Source organism: Salvia miltiorrhiza, chromosome 4 (assembly GCF_028751815.1).
Source record: "Salvia miltiorrhiza cultivar Shanhuang (shh) chromosome 4, IMPLAD_Smil_shh, whole genome shotgun sequence".
Taxonomy (NCBI): domain Eukaryota; kingdom Viridiplantae; phylum Streptophyta; class Magnoliopsida; order Lamiales; family Lamiaceae; genus Salvia; species Salvia miltiorrhiza.
In genome coordinates, this window is record NC_080390.1 from 1,056,961 (window position 1) to 1,076,806 (window position 19,846).

The 19,846-nt window shown below is 34.5% G+C and overlaps 3 protein-coding genes and 1 long non-coding RNA gene across 8 annotated transcripts; 1 reads left to right on the forward strand and 3 right to left on the reverse strand.

The window, feature by feature from the left end:
* Positions 1-273: 273 nt before the first annotated feature.
* LOC131022053 (protein DOWNY MILDEW RESISTANCE 6-like) lies at positions 274-4,296 on the forward strand. 4 transcript variants are annotated; one of them, XM_057951426.1, is made up of 6 exons: positions 274-702; positions 787-860; positions 2,074-2,443; positions 2,549-2,796; positions 2,878-3,202; positions 3,742-4,296. In XM_057951426.1, exons 3-6 carry the CDS (start codon positions 2,249-2,251, stop codon positions 3,982-3,984), a joined length of 1,011 nt encoding a protein of 336 aa, XP_057807409.1. In that variant the 5' UTR covers positions 274-702; positions 787-860; positions 2,074-2,248; the 3' UTR covers positions 3,985-4,296. The 4 variants fall into 4 exon arrangements, with proteins under 4 accessions (XP_057807409.1, XP_057807411.1, XP_057807410.1 ...); XM_057951428.1 differs by having other exon boundaries at positions 359-702; positions 787-819; XM_057951427.1 differs by lacking the exon at positions 787-860 and having other exon boundaries at positions 381-702.
* Positions 537-1,032, reverse strand: LOC131022054 (uncharacterized). Its single transcript, XR_009101139.1, has 2 exons — positions 764-1,032; positions 537-656 (listed from the first exon to the last, which is right to left on the reverse strand). It is a non-coding gene; the product is annotated as an uncharacterized LOC131022054 (long non-coding RNA).
* Positions 4,297-6,179: 1,883 nt separating the features above from the next.
* On the reverse strand, positions 6,180-9,767 carry LOC131022055 (AT-hook motif nuclear-localized protein 1-like). 2 transcript variants are annotated; one of them, XM_057951432.1, is made up of 6 exons: positions 9,406-9,767; positions 8,471-8,850; positions 8,205-8,272; positions 7,999-8,130; positions 6,652-6,813; positions 6,180-6,556 (listed from the first exon to the last, which is right to left on the reverse strand). In XM_057951432.1, exons 2-6 carry the CDS (start codon positions 8,805-8,807, stop codon positions 6,320-6,322), a joined length of 936 nt encoding a protein of 311 aa, XP_057807415.1. In that variant the 5' UTR covers positions 8,808-8,850; positions 9,406-9,767; the 3' UTR covers positions 6,180-6,319. The 2 variants fall into 2 exon arrangements, with proteins under 2 accessions (XP_057807415.1, XP_057807414.1); XM_057951431.1 differs by lacking the exon at positions 9,406-9,767 and adding an exon at positions 9,035-9,336 and having other exon boundaries at positions 8,471-8,859.
* Positions 9,768-10,816: 1,049 nt separating this feature from the next.
* LOC131022057 (LOB domain-containing protein 19-like) lies at positions 10,817-13,997 on the reverse strand. Its single transcript, XM_057951433.1, has 2 exons — positions 13,639-13,997; positions 10,817-11,217 (listed from the first exon to the last, which is right to left on the reverse strand). The coding sequence occupies exons 1-2, from the start codon at positions 13,939-13,941 to the stop codon at positions 10,975-10,977; spliced, it is 546 nt and encodes a 181-aa protein (XP_057807416.1). The 5' UTR covers positions 13,942-13,997; the 3' UTR covers positions 10,817-10,974.
* Between the last annotated feature and the right edge of the window lie 5,849 nt (positions 13,998-19,846).

The following is a 19,846-nucleotide window of genomic DNA, read 5'->3' on the forward strand; positions in this document are numbered from 1 at the left end:
ACAATAAAACGTTTCAGTAATAACATGATTTTTAATAAATAATGACACTTATAAATTCCATTGAATAAAATTGTGATATGCTGAGTTGGATAGCTATTATGATTGTCACAAAAATAAATATATGTCGCTGAATTTAATGATATTTGAAGATGTGATGGTTAGTCCGAAGCTCAGAGATGTCGTCTCCTTCCTGAGTGGTTTTGTTTTCTTTCTGTTATTGTTGATATGATGTTCCTTTTAGATGGGTGGCAAGATCATTTAATCACCCGATAAAATCATCTGACCGTCCGATGAAATAATGAGTGATTAATATTTAAGCATCTGCGACTAATAATACCCTCTTTTTCTTAGCCAATAATACCCTTATTATAAGGTGAAGCTTTTTGAATTTATTTTGAAGTGCAAGCAGCGCCGCCGACCTACTACGCCACCGATGTCGACGGTTACGTAGGCGCCGACGCAAATCTCCACCGCGTTATGACGTCATTGCCGACGCCACTCATTATATCAGCAGCAACTTCCCATTACTATCTCCATTTTACTTCTCTCTTGATAAAAAATTTTGCCAAATATGACGTCACTCGATTTCTCCGTGTTGACGTCAGCTGGGCTCCGAATCCGAGAGCTACGGGCAGGCATCGATTGACGGTATCTGCCTGCAAACGCTTCGATCGACATTCAACACTCATGAACTTCAAGCAGGTATTTAATACTACTATTTTCTTTTGCCCATTTTCTTTTTTTTTTTTAATAAAAAACTTACTTTTTCCGCTTTTATATTCGAAGGCGTCGTGCTCTTTTTTCCCCTGTGAAATGAAGGTGAGAATTGTTGGGAGTGGAAGACACTGCCTGAGGGAGAGGTGTCACTATTCTCTCTTCTCCTCCTCCTCAAATTTCACAATCAACACACTTTTTTTTTTTTTTTCTATCTTTTTTCTGCTCTGTTTTATGTTAATGGCATCTTTGCATGTGGGATTTGGGATGGTTGGTTGATATAGCTTTATGGGTTGGTAACTTGGTATATAAATAGGAGTATTAATTAGCTGATAAAGTTTAAGGTGCTTTTGAGTTCTGTGAGTTGACAAAAATCTTGTCTTTTTTTGTTTCTCCTAATCTTTTGTCGGAATACATACATTTTGGAATCTCTGATTTGCAATAATTCCATTTTTGAGCAACTTGTATTAAGTTCATGAACAGTTTATCTCTCAGGCAGCATTGCATGAACTGAAATCTGGTGAATTTGTTTGAGTGAATGACATTTGAGGAGATGAGAATCTCGTTTTTTTTATTGAAAATGGTGTTTTTCTTGCCTAATTTAAGTATATAAAAAAATTTAAGTCTATTTATGATTAGACAGTGGCATATCTTTGAAGATTACCCACCCCTAGATTCATTATACCAAATGTGGAATAAACATCCCAAGTTTTGCATGCCTTCATCACCCAACCAAAAAAGTATGAAACTTGACAAACTTTTTGTTTTGGGGAAGCTGCTAATTTCTTTGGATTAGTCCTTTCCAAGAATTGTTGCAAGCATATATAGTAAAGTTTTATCATTGTGTAGATACCTAGCAATAAGGTAGAATTTGAGAAGGAATTGAACTTCTCAAGCTGTTGAGAGACTGATCCTGTGTTAGATATGCATCTAATTTGGAACTAGAATTTTCTGCACTCTTTGAGCATCTTCAAGTATTACTTGCAATATGCTTTGAGAATTTTGTCAGACTCTTGAAATTTAAGAATTTAGAGCTTACCTCACCATTCTTTGCAGCATCTTCTGCCTCTGTATGTTACTGTATAGGAATAAAATGGCACCTCATGAGTATTTCAACAAGTTTTATGCTTGATTCACAACTATTAGTGCTTCTTAGTTATGTATAACCACACATTCTGAGAATTAGTTGAGATTTGACTGTGTATAAAGCGAATATGCTTGTTTGGATTCATTTTGCTTGTTGTATTGATATGAGAAATGGTCCAAGGTTGGTTTTGGATTCTTGCAATTTTCTGGCTTTTTATTTATTACAATTTGGGAGAAGAGAAGCTCAATCTGTATACCTTTGAAATTGTTCAGGCACACAGCAGCAATCTGGAAACACAAAGGGCATTTTTAAAAGATTCACTCTTCAAGCTGGCTCTTATTCACATTGCTCTCTCTGTATTCTCAGTCGAAAATTCTGAAACCTTCCGAGGCCTCAAACTGAGGCCGTCCTCGACAGTTATCTCGAGCATTAGTGAAGCTCGGCTCCATGGAAACGAAGGTCATTAGTGGAGTAGAGTTCTCGAGCCTCCCTAGTAGCTACATCCGCCCCGAATCTGATAGGCCTAAGCTATCCGAAGTTACGGATTGTGATCATGTTCCGGTCATCGACTTGAGTTGTGAAGATCGTGGCCTGTTAGTTAAGCAGATCGGCGATGCTTGCCAAGAATATGGATTCTTTCAGGTTACCTAATGATGCTCAACTCAACTACTAGTCTAAAAGCACCAAGTTATTTGCACATTACATGTTTGTTTTACTCTTTTGAATGTGTTTTCTATATATATATAGGTGATCAATCATGCTGTGCCGAAAGAATTAGTGGATAGCATGGTGAAGGTGGCTCACGAATTCTTCAATTTATCCGTGGAGGAGAAGATGAAGTTGTACTCGGACGATCCTTCCAAGCCTATGCGACTCTCAACGAGTTTCAACGTGAGGAAGGAGACCGTTCACAATTGGAGGGACTATTTCCGGCTCCATTGTTATCCCTTGGAGAAATATGCACCCGAATGGCCTTCGAATCCGGCTTCTTTCAAGTAAGCCAATCCCCTATCATGTTAAGTAGTAGTGTAATGTAAAGGAATTGAATGTGAAGATGAATATATTTGCATTTGTAGGGATATTGTAAGTGCCTACTGCAAAGAAGTTCGAGGGCTCGGGTTCCGGCTGCAAGAAGCCATATCGGAGAGCCTAGGCTTACAGAAAGACTCCCTAAAGGATGTATTGGGAGAACAAGGGCAGCATATGGCCATCAACTATTATCCTTCGTGCCCACAACCCGATCTCACGTATGGATTGCCGGCTCATACGGATCCCAACGCCCTCACCATTCTCCTCCAAGATATGCAAGTATCTGGTCTTCAAGTTCTTAAGGATGGTAAATGGTTAGCAATAAAACCTCAGCCAGATGCCTTTGTCATTAATCTTGGTGACCAAATTCAGGTAAACCCGAAAATTTCGTTATACTTGAGATGTAAGAATGTCCTCATAAAGAAACTGCATTACGGGTCGAATCTTAGCATGTGAGATGGTTGTATAACAAAGTGAACTAGAATATCTCGTTTCGAGCTCCTTTTTGGTTCTAACTTTTGTAATGCCTCGAGCCCACGGGGTGGTGTCTCGAAGGCTCTGCTAGCAACTACTTGATATCCGTATTTGTTTTGCCACAATGAATCCATACATTTGCTGCTTAAACTTTCATGAACTGTGGAATATTCCAATTTTACGACATTATAAACTTGACCTTTCATCTGCAATGAACATGAGAAAACCAATGCTTCTGTGGCAAGGGAGGAGTCATGAACAATTTCCCAAGTTCATATGCATGAGAAAAAACAACTAATTAGATTGATGTTGTGGTTTACAATCGCTTTAAGGAACGTTTACATGAAGATCAAACATGCTCGAAATTGTTTGTTCTGTTTAATCATGTGGTGGATTAGTCTATATCATTTATAATCTAATCTAACTCATTTGTGTAGGCTTTGAGCAATGGGAAGTATAAAAGCGTTTGGCATCGAGCCGTTGTAAATGCAAACAAAGTTAGACTGTCAGTGGCCTCGTTCCTCTGCCCATGCGACTCAGCAAACATCAGCGCTCCAAAGGAACTTATAACGGGAGATGATCGAGCCATCTACACAGATTTCACGTACGCTGAGTATTACAAGAAGTTCTGGAGCCGGAACCTCGACCAGGAGCACTGCTTGGAGCTATTCAAGAATTAGTATTTGCCTGCCTCTGCTCGTCATAGCGTCTTCTTCTCTCCCTCGCACCATCAACATCAGATGGGATCGAGGTCAGGTGATTGAACACTCGATTTTTGCCGTATTTTGTATGCGTTCGCTCGTATTTTTCCCTGTTTGTTCAGCTCTTGTGTCAATGGCATTATGTTGTTTTAGCATTAACCAGAAGAGTTGCAGTTTTAGTATCTTATCTGTCTTAAATTATTCAATGTTGGTGTGGCTAAGTTTCTGTGCAGCTACCTATTTTGTTCACTATACATATGGCAACAACAATAAAGTTTTAAATTCCAGTAATTGCTTTGCAGCCTTATATTTTTGTTGTTCTATTATCTGTCGATGCAAATCAATGAAAATAAATATGCAAATGTGCATTCTAACATTCTTAGTCATGTGCCGATGAACTCAAGTGGCAAAATTGAGGCACCCAAAGACTCTCCTTTGTGAGAGGTCTTGGGTTCAATCCCGTCTGCATGCGGATAGTTTTCTCACTTTTGTGTGGGTAGTGTTCCGCCTGCGTGCGATTGTTTTTCCACATTTTGTGTGGTGCAGAGGTCTCGTCTGCGTGCAGGTTGCTGATTTGATCATCTATTAGATGTCTCTTGTAATTAAAAAAAAAACATTCTTAGTCATGTAACATAAAAATCCTAAGACTTGAATGTACAAAAACAAACAAGACACCCAAGTATATCTAAAACGACCTCGCTTCAAAACACAAGAACCTTTTTCTGATAATCTCTTCCCTCCATTCCCTCTTCCTCCCAGCTATGAATTCTTCGATCTTGCCGCTCAAATTCTCGTCTTCATCATCTTCGTCGTCACCCTCGTAGCCACTCTCACGATCGCATCCATGATCACCGTCAAACTCGTTGCTTTTCTTGCACTCAACCTCATGATGATCGTCGATGCTGTCGACGTCTGTGATCATGTTGCGACCGTGATCGAGAAGTTTATGATCTCTGAGAGAGTTTGGCTTTGGATTTCTGTATAGTATGGCTGCAACGGCGAGGTAGAAGAGAGAGATGAAGATTTGGACATGATTGCGATGTTGATTGAGAGAGAAGAATTCTAGCAAGAGCAAGAAAGAGGTGTTGATGGTAAAATATGAAGTGAATAGCAATGTTGGTTTGGCTTCTCCCATTAGTTTCATCTTTTTCTGTTGAGGGATTGGTAATTTCTTTCTACTTATAATTGTAAGCAGAAAATGATTTCCAAACAAACATGTTGAAATAATCTATTTTTGTGACAACAAGTTTGTCGTCTAAGTAGAATAATCAATAACAAATAAATATAAGTAAATAAAAAATAAACTTGGGAAAATCATAATGACGGTAAGACAAATGCAACATATACTCCCTCCAGCCACGAAATGAGTACTCGTATTTCTTTTTGGTTCGTCCACCAAATGAGTACTCATTTCCTTTTTTGGTAAGTATACCCCACACAATCCACTTATAATAAAAGTGGACCCCTTATTTCACTCACACACACTTAATCAATTTCTTAAAATTCATATCACCCCAAAATGAATACTCATTTCGTGGACGGAGGGAGTATAAAATAATAAAATAACATATTACAAATATCTATCAAATATTTTGGAAAACCTCCCTATACCCAACATTCTGAGTATAGGTACAATTTCATCGTCTCCTCATATCAGAATTTTCAAACATCGACGATTAGTATTTTAAGAATTTTTCTATTTTCCCAATATTTGTTAAGTTTTTTCTTTTATATTTGAGATATTTCATAGAGAAATACATGAAAAACTCATTTGTGGCAATAATAAGTAAAATTTATAAGAGAATCATTTTAGGAAAAGTTGTGCAACAGATTGAACTTTCCAACTTCTAATCTTTGACCACAAACTTGCAAAGATCAATCATTGGACCCAACTATAATATTTTAAGTGAAACAAAAATAATGAATAATGGAATCATCATATTTCACCAACTATTATTTTGATTATATTACAAGGTAGGTATAAGACAGTTACCAAAGCTTGGCTTCTTTAATTACAAAAGAGAAGACTTTCACTCTCATCTCACTCCATAATTTTTTAGTCACTCCACAACTTAATTAGGTAACATATTGTTGAGTAATTTAGACTAATGTGTCACATAATGAGCTGCATTGCCACCCTTGAATGTGGATTTGTATGTGTGGTGCATTATTAGTGAGAGTGAAAACACAAAAATCTGTCATTATATAAGCAGAGCAATACATGTCAAGAATGGGGGAAAGAAGATGAATCCTATATAGCATTGTGTCTTTGGAGGTCATACTTGTTAAGACTAAAACATCTTGATTGTTAAGACTATCCCTGCAGTGATATATTGATGTCGGCCGCGGATTTCCTCGACTTTTCTGCAGTCTGAATTGCTGCCCAGCCAGTGGGGTTGTCGGCAGAGCTGGAGCAGCTAGGCCCTTGGACGTTGCCGGAGATCCTCTTGTCCTCGTTGGCACCACCGGGAACTGATGCATTCACCGTGTACTGCTGCTTCTTAGGTTTCACCTCAAGGGAACTCCCCACTAGGTAACTTGCAACAACAATCTGATATATATGTATATATATAGATAGATGGAGAGAGATAGAGAGATCATGCAGTGACAATGAGAGAGAGAGAGAGAGATGAATTGGAAGTGTACCTTTACTGGAGTGGCAGCAACTGTCAATCCAGAAACCAAACCTCCCACGACACGGCCATCAGCTCCGGACAAGGTTATGGTCATCATACCGGATCTTCCGTATTTGTCTGGCATCTCCGTTGGCGTGAAGGATCCAGAAAAGGAAAGAATTTCGAAAAGACCCTAGTGATCAATTATTGGAAGAAACCTTTTAGGCTGAGTTATGATACAGAAAATAGGGAAGCGAACAACAGCTATGTTGTAACACAACTGGACCTTGTATAGATTAAACCGTATCGTTTGGATGAAAAAAAAGGGCCCATAATCACGAATACTAACGACTAAAATGGTTATTAGACACCCTGATTATCACATTATGCCACTTTGTTTAGGTTCAAACAGAGGCGAAGGTAGGATTCAGCTAATGCTCGTGATGCATTCCAGCTAATATCGTCGCATGATCTTATGGTGATGCTTTTCTAGGGAGATTGAAACGCAAAAAGGAAACAGGAATTGGGTCAAGATGAAGCAATTGCTCCAGATCAAACATTTGAGTCCTGTTTCGTTTCGGTCTGAACAAGGAAGCAAAGCTAACAATGATGGTGCAGTGGCCAGTGGTCATTTTTCTTGTGCCGTGTGGGTAATGAAAATCGTATGATTCTATCTAGGATGGGGAGCACTAGTTAAGCTCGGTCTGATAACTTTGAATATAAGAAGCTAAACATTATACAAAGCACTACAAAAGTCTCTCTATGATCAAGAGTGTCTTAAATAGAAGGCATTAATAGAATGGCTTATAAAGTGAGTGTCGAAGTTCCTGGATCGGATTGTATTGTTTACGCCCTAGCAAGAGGCGAATCTGTGGCAGCAATATATAAGAAAAACTAAAAAAAACTCGAACCGCATCATCCTCTAGTTACCATCCAAGTTATGAATTATCATCCAAGTTATGAACAACCAGGAGGTGATAACTAGTGCCTACTTATGAATTATCATCCAAGTTAAAAAAAAAAAAAACGAAAAAGACAATCACATCTAGATATGGAAATCTTAATCATGAGACCAACTACTGGGAAGCAAATAGCATACTGTTTATAGTCCTGAACAAGATGAAACACGTAGATGCAGACACGTTCAAAAGGGAATATTTCACTTCTATAACACATTAAAATTCTAGAAGCTGTTGATGGTAGCTATTGAAGAGAAATGAGAGTGGACATCACTAGCTTATCCAATCTCGAGCAAGTACAGTGACAATGCGAACAATGAGAATATTTACGAAGATTCTTCCATTACTTCAGTTTGCTTTCACTTTGATTCAATCTAAAATGGGAATGTGCTGAGATTTTCAAAAGTTAAAAGCCCAACCTCATAAGTCAAGATTCCACCAGAGGAATTGGGATGTCGAAGTGTCACATTAGACACTCTCCCACTGCCAGAAATTATGCACACGGCCCGTGGCCCTTGTCGAGAGAACTCCATTATCTTCATCGAGATATCCTAACAACAACGAAATCAGTTAGACAGTGAATGACACTACTAGACAAGCTTCCTCTGGTTCTTAACAAGCGTACCTCGCCAGCATTCACAGTGATCACATGTGGTAAAAAACTCGAGCCAGTTGAACACTCAATCCAGTCATCTGACAATACGAGGAAGATATTAGAAACTCGTTTAAAGTATCGCATAATCCCTTTGAAACCTCATATATGATATGAAATCATAAGGTCAAATTTTCTACAAGGAAATGATATGAAGAACAGAACACCATAAGCCATATTTTCCATCAAATATGTATCCAAACCCCTATTGACTTAGAAACAGAACGCGATCCTAATACCTAATTTCTCTGTTCCAATTTTACTCTTATGCTTCTTCTCGGAAGTGGTGGCCCGTGGAACGCCTGTCTTAACATCCTCTCCATAGGCCTTGCCAGCAGCAGGTGGAGCAGATGATGACACCTGCACTGAAGAAAAAACTCTGCTTGATGACTCGTCGGGCTTATACTTCCTAGGTCTGCCTCTCTTCTTCCTCTCCGAGCCTGCTGCACTCATCGCTGGTGGAGTCATTTGAGAAGTTCCAAATTCAGAACTCTCCATCCTTGGAGCTACATGATACGTTGATGGAGCTCCAGGCCCGATTACTGTCACTCCAGCCATTGCTTTCTCCGAATCCATCGCCTCTAATGAAGATGCTCTACGATATGCTAACACTAGAAATCTGATCTCCCTTCAAAAAATTTAACCACATAAACTTGAGTTGATAAAAGTTCTACTACTCTTAAGGCCAGAAATAGTGAAATCTAACAAAATGTAGGTAACAAGATTCATAATTGATCAAGAAATTGTAAAATTATAAACAATAAAGGCTAAATATCTTTCACATATGCTAAAAATGGAAATACCAAAGATGGGGCTGTCTCAATTCCAAAGCCACAATTTCAAACATAACACAGCCAAGCAAAACTAACAGAAAGTTGATCGAAACATCCGCTGCTAAAATCTACTTCGGAAAATTCCAAAATCAATTCGCATTTTTTCCAATGTCCGAACTCTTGAACCTTCTCTAAACTCATCCCAAACCCAAAAAGATTAAATCTTTTGCCGCGATCACAAGAAAAATAAGGAACTTAAATCAAGCCATGCAAAACCCAGAAACAAAAAAGGTGAATACACCAAAAAAAAAAAAAAGGTGACAAAAATTCACAGCTCAAGTATACTCATTAAATCAAGAAATTTCATCTAATAAAAGATAAAAGGAAGTGGAAGAAATTACCCTTTACACTGTTACACAGTATACAATTACTACCCCTCAGCTCGGCTAATAACAGTTTTCTTGAAAACTGTTACTTCTGCTTTTCCTCTCGAGCAAGAACGTATTTTGACGCAAGCCCAGAAATTTAAAAACAAAATGCTTGCAGCCCGGCTCAGAAATTCAAGATCTAAGAAAACATAATTAAAGTGCGTAATTAATCCAGTGGAAATAATGGAGGTAAATATTACTATACTAATCTTTAATAATGGGAAAAAGTGAAAGCTTCTTTTTGAATTTAGAATTAATATCTAGCCATTTAAAGGAGAAGGCATTATTAAAATGTTTGTAGGGGACCAAAGGAGTAGGAATTTGTCAAACTTTTTTCTCCTTTGCAGCTGACCTGCCTTGTGTCCTTTTCCCCTCAGATGTTGTAGGTCAGATGCAGAAGCAGAAATACCATGAAAACTTCCATTAATTACTAATTAAGCCACTCATGGTTTCTAATGTTTGGATTATGTGTTTAATGTTGGTGATTGTGAGGTGGGACATCACGGTTTTTTTGTAGTAATCTTTTTTAGTTTTGGTAAATTGTAGTAATTGAAAACAATTTTTGGGAAATGAGGAAAAAAGAAATCGGTGGAGAAGTTTGACAAGATGGATTGGACTTCCTTAATAACGGTGTATTAATGTGGTTTTGGTGTCTGAAAATGCAATTAAGGGAAAGTCAACGTTTGACTAGCAAGGACAAAAAGAATAAAGAAAAATATATTCTCTTTGTCCCCGACTATGTTGAGACTTATTTTTTACACTAGAATCAAGAAAATAGTATTTTGTATGCGTAAAATTTTTATTAAATAAGGTTATGTCTCAAAATATATGGGATGTTGAAAAAGAAAAATGTATCGAGATAAGTGAGACAATAGGAGTATAAATTTACATTTCATAGAAATTCTTGATTAGATTGAGTATTGCTCATTTTTGCCCCTTTTACAATTTAGCAACAAAATTCGCAATATTTGTACAATATATATATTCAAATATAAAATGGTTAAATACATAAAAAAAAATAGATTTATTTAAACTTTTTCAATTCGAAATAAAATAAGTTTTAGTTAATTTTCTACTTGTTTTGTCCACACTACAGCTATTTTGTAATTATTTGTACTATATCTTTTTAATTTTTGTACATAAGAAAAAGAAAGATTATAAAAATTATAAAAAAAAATTACAAAAATAACTATAATGTGGACAAACAATTCATTTTTTTTCAACAAATATTTTTAAATAAATCGATTTTTTATGTACTCTCTCAGTCCGTGATAAGTGCTGTATAGATAAGAAGATGCAAATTTTAAGAAATATTGAGACGTGTAAAAGTGGATAAAGAGACCCACTAATTAAAATTGATTTGCTAGGTCATAAGCTAACTCTCTCTAAATCATTTCCCATAATTTATACTGATATGTTTTTTTCTTGCAACTACTCAAGAAGAGTCATGTTAAGCTGCAAGAAAATAAGAGATGGCTAGATAATGTAGATATTACAAATTCTAGACGGAAAAAAAAATAAAAAGTTTTCTCTCATATGCATTTAGTGTGGAGTTGGAGGCATGAATCTAACTCCAGGGAAGTATCTAGAAACATATTCTCGAGCTAGTGATTGAAGGTCGCCATCATCTTCAACTTCTTGATCAACTGAGCTGCAAAAGCTCACCATATCCACCGACGACGGGGAGGCGTCGGCGACGGAGGAAAGAATCGGCAGCGACGGACCGCACTGCAGAGTGGAGATGCGAGCTTGAGTGTATGCCAATTCGGCTTGGAGATTCACAACCTAAATCCATACAATTTTCGCACTATCAGTTATATCTTGAATGATCGAAAATACATTTTTAAACCTTTAACCATCTGTTTTGTATCAATTGTATCATTCATTCGTTTTCAACTCTTTGAATTTTTAATTAATAAGACATGTAATGACTTCGTTTTGTACAATATAGGTTAGAAAAAAGAATAATAATTCTAATTAAATACATCGTGGCATTCGGGGAATTATACCAAATTTTCAGAGCTAAAAAAATGGACGAATCGTACAATTAATATAAAGTTGATAGTTTAAAATTTAACAAATATTTTTAAAGTGATAGTTATCCTTGTTTTTATGTTAATTAGTGGGTGTATAGGAATTGTGAAACCTTCCAAAGAAAAGTATTGGGTTTTCAGAATTTAATCCAATATTCAAGGCATGGCCCATTTTGGACCCACAGTCCAACTCAGTCCAAAATTTGTTGGGTTGAGTTAAGGTCAAAGTTCTAGGCCCATATTGCCACGTAGTAGGCCCAAATGCCATTTAATTTAATTGGTAATAACTAAGAGTGGATAAATTATATACTTAATATTTAAAACAAGAAGTTCAACTCATTTATCCAAAAGCATTACATATCTAAAAAAAAATTGTATGAGATCGGCTTATGAATTTATTTGATAATGTCTATGAGATGGAAGTAGAGAGTCATATATGTTAGTTTTGTCACTTATAAGAATCTTGTTTAAATGTAAAAGTCTACAAAATTAAGTTAAATCAAAGAGAATTTTCAAGTTATATAAGAAAGTATATATAAAGTATTCGAACTTGAGAATTATTCGCGATAAATTGGGAGTGTCGTACGCAAATCGACCGAAAAATGAAATCGGGGCACTTTTTTAATATTTTTTTTTTGAAAATTACTTTTTTGACTACTAATACACCTTAATTAGCAAATAATTTATCAACCTAATTTTATTAATGTGTCTGCAAACTGAATAAAGCACGAAAAACAAATAATGCATCTGAAAATTCGGACAAGACAAATTTAGTATTCCGATGTTACGAATTAAAGAAAAATTATATACTCCCTCCGTCCACTAATTCAAGGCCTTCTTTCTTTTTTGGGACGTCAACCAACTCAAGGCCTATCCATTTTTAGTAAGTTTTTATTTATATTTAATTAGTGGGTCTCAAAACAATACACATTTTCTCCACTCAACTAATAAACAATACATTAATTGTGGGTCTCTTTCTCCACTCAACTAATAAAAATACACTTTTTTTTGAAACCCGTGTTTTGCTCCTTAAGTCATGAATTAGTGGACGGAGGGAGTAGTAATTTCATTAAAAATAAATAAATAAGTCATAAAAAAGTCAAACATAAGCCAAGGTACATATATATATATGGATAAATCATATAAATAAATAAAGAATTTTTTAATACCGTATTAGGATGATCTTGAAACTAGAACCTCAAATTTTGACATTAATCATTTACCGTTAGACCAACTCACGTACACATAAATCAAAGTAAATTAATTTACTGCACAGGTGTTACTTAGTACTCCCTACGTCCCACTCCAATATACTCACTTCTTTTGGGCATGGAGATTAAGAAAACTTACTTTTTAATGGAGTGGTGTGTGGTCCACACCAATTAAGTACAACTTTTTTACCAAAAAAAAATGAACCTATTGAAGTGGGACATCCCAAAAAAGAAAATGAGCCTATTGGAGTGGGACGGAGGGAGTAATTCCAGTCCCTCTAACAAGAAAAAATGAGCATTAATTTATTTGGGCAAATACACTAACTTAATTTAGTAATCAACAAATCTATGCGCGATCATACAGTGATCATTCACAAATACAGTGATCTATTTCTGTAAATAAAAATAGGATTGAATTATTTTATTGTATTGTCTATATTGTACCTACTTTTTTTAAAGAAAAATTGCATCTATATTTTTATTTTATTTTTTTATTAAAATAAAAAAAGTTACAAAATAATTTTAAAAAAATACTATCATGTAGACAGTACAGTAAACCAATTAAATCATAGTTCTATTTTATAAATAAATCAATATTTTACCTATTTAACTAATTTAAATTTGCGGGTGGCCAAATGTTATTTAGCATCACTCTTTAATAATATCACTTATGTATTACAAAATAATACTCATGCACATAAAAACACGCAGACACATATGCATATATACTTTCAAATTTGGAAAGGAAAAAAAATTAAAAGAAATAAAGAAAGAAAATGAAAAGAAAGCAATATGACTATTGTAATTTATATTTACCTATTTTGTTTAATTAAGAAAGTGATGATAGTTCACGGTAGTAAAATACAAGATTCAAACGGTAGAGTTGAAGTTAAATGCAAAAAGTAAGCAAATAATTGTTTTTTTTTTTTTTGGAAGATAAGAATATAGCAAGTGTATATTACCTGCTGTTGAAGAGTGAATATGTGGGCGGCGCAGCCATAAACGGGATCCCTAACCCTAGCCAGCGCCTCGTAACAAAGCGTGACGACGGCGTCGAGGCGGCAGTGCGGCGGAATTCTCAGCAGCAATTTGGAGGCGTTGCTGGCTCCGAACACCCTGTGCACGGCGGCGAAGTGGGCGGTGCCCTGATCAGAGTCGAAATACGGTGCAAACACGCACCCTTTCACGCACTTACGTCGAAGAAACTTGCACGCACCACAAGGCCCTCCGCCGCCGCCGCCGCCGCCACCTCTGTCGCAGCTCATTGCTTTATGTTTCTTCTCAATTAGATAAATCTTTTGTTTAGATGATAAAAAATAATCCACAATGCTTCCTTGCAACTTTCATGTTATATATATATACTAAATTTATTGGCTAAATATATAGAGTTTTTTTCTTTATTTGGTGGTGGGTCCGTTGATATATAGTACCGGCCAGGGTAGGTTTAATATTTAATTTTTTAAATGAACATCTAGATATATGTAACCTAAAAGTTTGACTGTTTGTTTAAGTGGAAAAATATTTACTGCTGAATTGAGACGTGAGAGTGACCCATAAAAATAGAAAAGTTAAAATTATCTCCCATTAAAAAAAAAGTTAAAATTTGTAAATTACATTATCCAATCAAATAATCAACATTTTTTTTAAAACTATACTCCCTCCGTCCGCCAAAAGTAAACCATTTTTACTATATTGGGCGTCCGCAAAGAGTAGACCACTTTCCTTTTATGGAAATGGTCCCACCACCCACTTTAATCTTTTATCCTTACAAACACTCTTTATTTACAAAAAAACTCACCCCAAATTCAATCTCAACCACACATCTCATAAAGTGGTGGGACCCTTTCTCCACTACATCAAAATCATCAACAATTTTATTAAATCTCGTGCCCAACCAAAGTAGTCTACTTTTGGCGGACGGAGGGAGTAATACTTTTCAACACTGTTTTCAAAACATCACCCATACGTACGTCTTTTTTGAAAAATCGTTTTATTATTTTTTTTTTTCTCATTTTCTACTCACCATAATTTTTACTTTTCAAAGTATTTTTTTTTCTAAATAAATGTGCATTATCCATCCACAATAATACTTTCTAGAAGAGAGTGACACATGTTTTAAAACGAAGTTGTTGAGTATATTAAAAGCGGTGAAAACAATAAATGTATTCACTCTCAAAAGCACATTAAGAATTGGTTCATATGATTAACTTATCTCCGCTAGTTCTCAATGTTCAAATCATATCACACATTCTTAAATCTGCATAATAGTTGTTTCCGATACGTCTCAAACTGCATAATTAAACATGTAAATTATTGCCAAGATAATTTCATAAGAAATAAGCACTAGAAATCGTAAATCAAAAACTAAATGACAATATGTCATCAATAAATCAATCATACAAATTTAACCAATTATGCAGATCATAGACACTGGAAAAGAAAACTAATGAATAAATCAAAGATAAAATTAATTAAATAAAACTGATAAATCCATAAAAAAATCAATTGGACACCTAAAATCTTCAATTTTGCAGAAAATAAATCTAACAAGAGACTGTATGTGCAGTGGTAGTGCATGGATAAAACGTAAAAACGCAGCAAAGTAAAGAAAGAGATTGAAAATAAATACATGTATGGATTTAATTTGTGATAATGAATTGCGTGAAGCAAACACGCTGAGCCATGCAATCACGGTCACAGCATTTCTTTCAACCGCCGCAGGTAGCCACCCCCCCTCTCTCTCTCTCTCTCTCTCTCTCTCTCTACTCCCCACGTGCGACACCTTCCCTCGTGAGACAGACATCCCATCGTCTTCCCCACTACTACCAAGTCCTTTCTGCTGTCAGTTCCATCAGTCTCTCTCTCTCTCTCACACACACACACACTCAAACAGCGTTTTACTCACTGAAAACCCTAGCTAGTTGCTCCTATTTCTAATTAATTTCTTATTTCAGACTTAGTAACATATTACTATAGCATCAGTTTAATTATTTACGAATACTGAAATACTCCCTCCGTCCATGAAAGAACTTCCTAGGAGAGAGTGACACGGGTTTTAAGAAAAAATATTGTTGAGTGTATTGAGAGTGGATCAAAGGTAGTTGAGTGTATTGAGAGTAGTGAAAAGGTGTTATAATTAATATTGGAAGTTGTTTAAAGTGAAAAGTAAGAGGATTATAAGTGGTGGGGTATAGTCCAAAAATAGGTAGGAAGTTCTTTTATGGACGTCCCAAAAAGAAAAGATAGGAAGTTCTTTCATGGACGGAGGGAGTATGTATTAGTTCGAATTTCTGGTTTTCATTGCTCAAATTTTTTAGTTTTTGGAAAAATATCCGAAGAAAATGAAAGTAAAAAAAATTCAACTCATTAATTATAAATTATGTGTACATGCTTTCCGCAAACGAGCTCCCATTTTGTATACGTTTCCTTTTTAATATATGTATCTTCATCTTAACTATACCTAATTATTATACTCCCTCCGTCCCTGAAATGGCTTCCTCTTTGGGGACGACACGGGTTTTAATAAAAAGTTGTAAAGTGTATTGATAGTGTAGAAAAAGTGATATAATTATTATTGGAAGTTGTGAAAAGTGTTATAATTAGTATTGGGAGTGGTGAAAAGTGAAAAGTAAGAATAAATAAAGTATTGTTAGTGGTGGGGTAGGTTTCCAAAAATGGAAAGAAAGAAAGAGGAAGTTATTTGGGGGACGTTCCAAAATGGAAAAAGAGGAAGTTATTTTAGGGACGGAGGGAGTATATAAAAAAAAAAAAAAAAACTTCGCCTATAAAAAAGAAAATTCGATAAAGATAATTATATATGTTGCTACTCATGATCGAGTTGACAGAGAAGTAGCTAGTTTTACTATAACCGAGGTCATGTGATGATGAATCGTGATGGCAAAATGATAGTTGCTCTTTTTGTCCAATAATGATTGTAGGGATTTGTGGTTAATTAAAGGGACTCATAGTTCGTGATAGCAAAGTGTGTCAAATAAATTTAAATTCGAATGTGACAACTTAATTATTTCTACAAAAACTTTATCATAAGTAAGTGGCCAAAATATTACTCTCTCCATCTATTAGAAAAAATCCTTTAAAAAGGAAGATATAAATTTTAATAAAAATAATTAAATATACTAACTTAAAAAATAGTGTTAATAATAGTAATTAATTGCGAATATTATTAAAAAAAATTGTGAACTTTTCAAAATGATAAAAAGAAAAAGACTATTTTTTATTGACGGAGAAAATATTTATCAAATTTTCTAGGTTATATGTTTAGTTCGACTCCAAAATTGAACGTGGTGTAAGGTCAACTATAGATCTATCCATTATCAAACTAGTGAATATTAATCAATTCAATTATATGTATATGTTGGTTAGAAGAATAATTAATTGTTTTTCTTCCAAAAAGAAAAAAGAAAAAGTAGAAAATAATATGGGCTCACACAAATCATTAATTGGTCATTTCAATCTATAGGGTGGGAATTAAATAAAACAACCTAATTGAGTGAGTCCAAATTAAAACAGTTGAAAAATTATCGGCTTTGTAACACTCCCCACCAGCTTTAGAAAATAGGAGTTATTTTTTCTCATTTTGCTATAGTTAGAAGAAAATAATCTATAAGATACTATCCTACGATATATTATTTTTAATATATCAATTTATTTATCTATTCTTTATATGAATCAATTTCTTTATTTACAATATATTTAACTCTTTTTTTTTGTTGAAATTCGTAACCTCTCCTACTAATACTACTCCCTCCGTCCCAAATGAAATGTCTTATTTTTCTTTTTTGGGCTGTTCCAAACGAAATGTCCTGTTTTCTTTTTTGGCAATGCACTTTCTCTCTACACTTAATATTTAAATAATTTTCACCAACCCACTTTATCTACTTTATACACATTTCTTAATCTCTATTACGAAAAGAAATAGGACATTTCGTTTGGGACGGAGGGAGTATTATTTAGAGAAAGTGGAAATAATAATTAATCAAGATAAGTGGATTTGGTGGGCCGCGCGGTGATAACGAAATTAATGCAGCCGTATGGGTCTAGTCCAAGTCAAGCCCACCACCAACATCGAGGTTGAAATTTTATCCCACGCCACACGTGGGCTACTCAGTTGGGCCCACATATCATTTAATTAATTATTTGTGAAATACATTTATATACAGAAATAAATTATTGTTTCATTCTTTTAATCCTCGTAATTCAGAGTCGTATCGTACCAATGCTCTCCTTCGTGATGAAATGAAAATATTTGTTTGTCATAATCTTGAGTTAGGGTGGGGGAATGTGATAGTTAAACGAATTATTTAATATTAAAATTATATAAAAGTGGGTTATATTAATTATTGAGGTACAAAATGCATGCATGTGTATTTTTTTTTCAGAATTAGCTGTATACATATTAAATATTCAGTTAACGATATTTAATTATGTGACTACATTTCTTTCTTTCTTTCTTTTTTTTTTCTTTCTTTGAGAAGAGAATATAATATATGACTACATTTCTTAGTATTTGCTATATTTGACAAAAATATATATATAAATGTCTTTGAAATGATAAATCAATATGACTTTCACGGTATTAAGTCATGAAATTCTATGAGATTTGGGGTTGCTCATAGTAAAATACTTAAAAAGGGAAAGTGTAATTTAATTTCTATTCCATTTTTTTCTCTTAATTTTTCAAACATAATCCAACATGTAAATAGGTTCTTTTTTGTTCAACACCAGTTAAGGTTTGGACTACAATTATACTTCATCTGTCCCATTGATCTTGTCTCGTATTCCTTTTTTGTTTGTTCCACTGTCTTGTCTCATTTCTATAAATAGTAACAATTAATTAAACAATAAGAATTTTTAATTACATTCTATCTCATACTTTATCATCTTCTCTTTTCTACTTTATCACTTTATTACATTTTCTTTCCTATTTTATCATATTTCATCTCCTACTTTATCAATTTTATACTTTATTACCTACACATTTAAAATACTAATAATACTCTCCTTAATAACCGTGCCAAAACTAAATGGGACAAGCCCAATGTAACGGAGGAAATATGATTTTGGGTAGGGTTATATATACTGTTGGAGTAGTGTAAGAATTTGGAAAGAAATAGTTGAAATCTGCAAAAAGTAGGGCCATATGGCAAAAGCAACGATCAAAGTTGAAGTGATTGCTCATAATTTTCCCCGTAACACTAAATGCTTTTTTCACTTTATTTCTGCAAACCCATCTCGTAGGCTTTGGACCAAACAACCCGGCACAAAATTAATTGTTAAAAATCCATACTTTGCATTATAGATAAATATTAATAAGATTGAAAATTGTGTGACGTATCTTAGAGGGTGAATGCCTAGACCAATTAGGTTGTGGAAGATAAAGTTTTTACAGTCAATTGCGACATTGCAATACATGTTTTACTTTGTATAATGGAATATTGAATTTAGTTCGAATATGAGTTTATATGGTAAATTTAGTAATTTCATGATATGCGATGCAAGTGGATACGTCGTAGGAGTAGTCTTTAGGCAAAAGAACGAAAATGACAAAATTTTCATGAAAATTAGTGTCATCGAGACTCTGACATTGACTACTTATATATTTTGTCTTTCTACAAATCAAGAAGTCAATGGCTAGCCAACTAGCAGATAAGTGATTGTCGGCTAGTCAATCAACGGCTACTTAGCCGGTTAGTTGACTAACCAGCAACTACTTGATTTGTCGATTGACAAAAATATTTCAAGCAGTCAATGTCAGAGTGTCATTGATTTTCACAATAATTAACGCAATGATAAAATCTTTTTTACTTTTCAAAGGCCTACAGATCAATTCATTAATTTTTAACACAAATCTAAATTTTTTATCTTCACAAAAGACCTCCTTAAATCACATTCATAAATAGCTTTGAAATTTTTTATTGTTCCAATACTTACTATATTAAATATTAATATAATAAATCTCATCAAATCACTGGGTGTTTTATCTCTTAATTTATAGTTTGAGTTAATTAAGTGTGTATTTGTTATCTTTTATTGTAGGAATGTTTTAAAATTAGACTCGTTCCCTAATGCATATATGCTTATAGAAAATTACTAACCAAATCAGTAACATTTGCATATGGTGAAATAAGATTTTTAAAATTAAAATTAATT

Bases quoted from the DNA above. Each gene is read 5' to 3' on its own strand.
- LOC131022055 (XM_057951431.1), bottom strand. From the start codon at position 9,078: ATGTTTGAAATTGTGGCTTTGGAATTGAGACAGCCCCATCTTTG. The intron at 8,273-8,470 runs GTATTAGGATCG...TCGTATTGTCAG, and splicing joins AATTGGAACAGAGAAATTAG to ATGACTGGATTGAGTGTTCA. The intron at 6,814-7,998 runs GTTGGGCTTTTA...ATTGATCACTAG, and splicing joins GTGGAATCTTGACTTATGAG to GGTCTTTTCGAAATTCTTTC.
- LOC131022057 (XM_057951433.1), bottom strand. From the start codon at position 13,941: ATGAGCTGCGACAGAGGTGGCGGCGGCGGCGGCGGCGGAGGGCCTTGT. The intron at 11,218-13,638 runs GTAATATACACT...GTATGGATTTAG, and splicing joins TATTCACTCTTCAACAGCAG to GTTGTGAATCTCCAAGCCGA.
- LOC131022053 (XM_057951426.1), top strand. From the start codon at position 2,249: ATGGAAACGAAGGTCATTAGTGGAGTAGAGTTCTCGAGCCTCCCTAGT. The intron at 2,444-2,548 runs GTTACCTAATGA...ATATATATATAG, and splicing joins AAGAATATGGATTCTTTCAG to GTGATCAATCATGCTGTGCC. The intron at 2,797-2,877 runs GTAAGCCAATCC...TTGCATTTGTAG, and splicing joins TCGAATCCGGCTTCTTTCAA to GGATATTGTAAGTGCCTACT.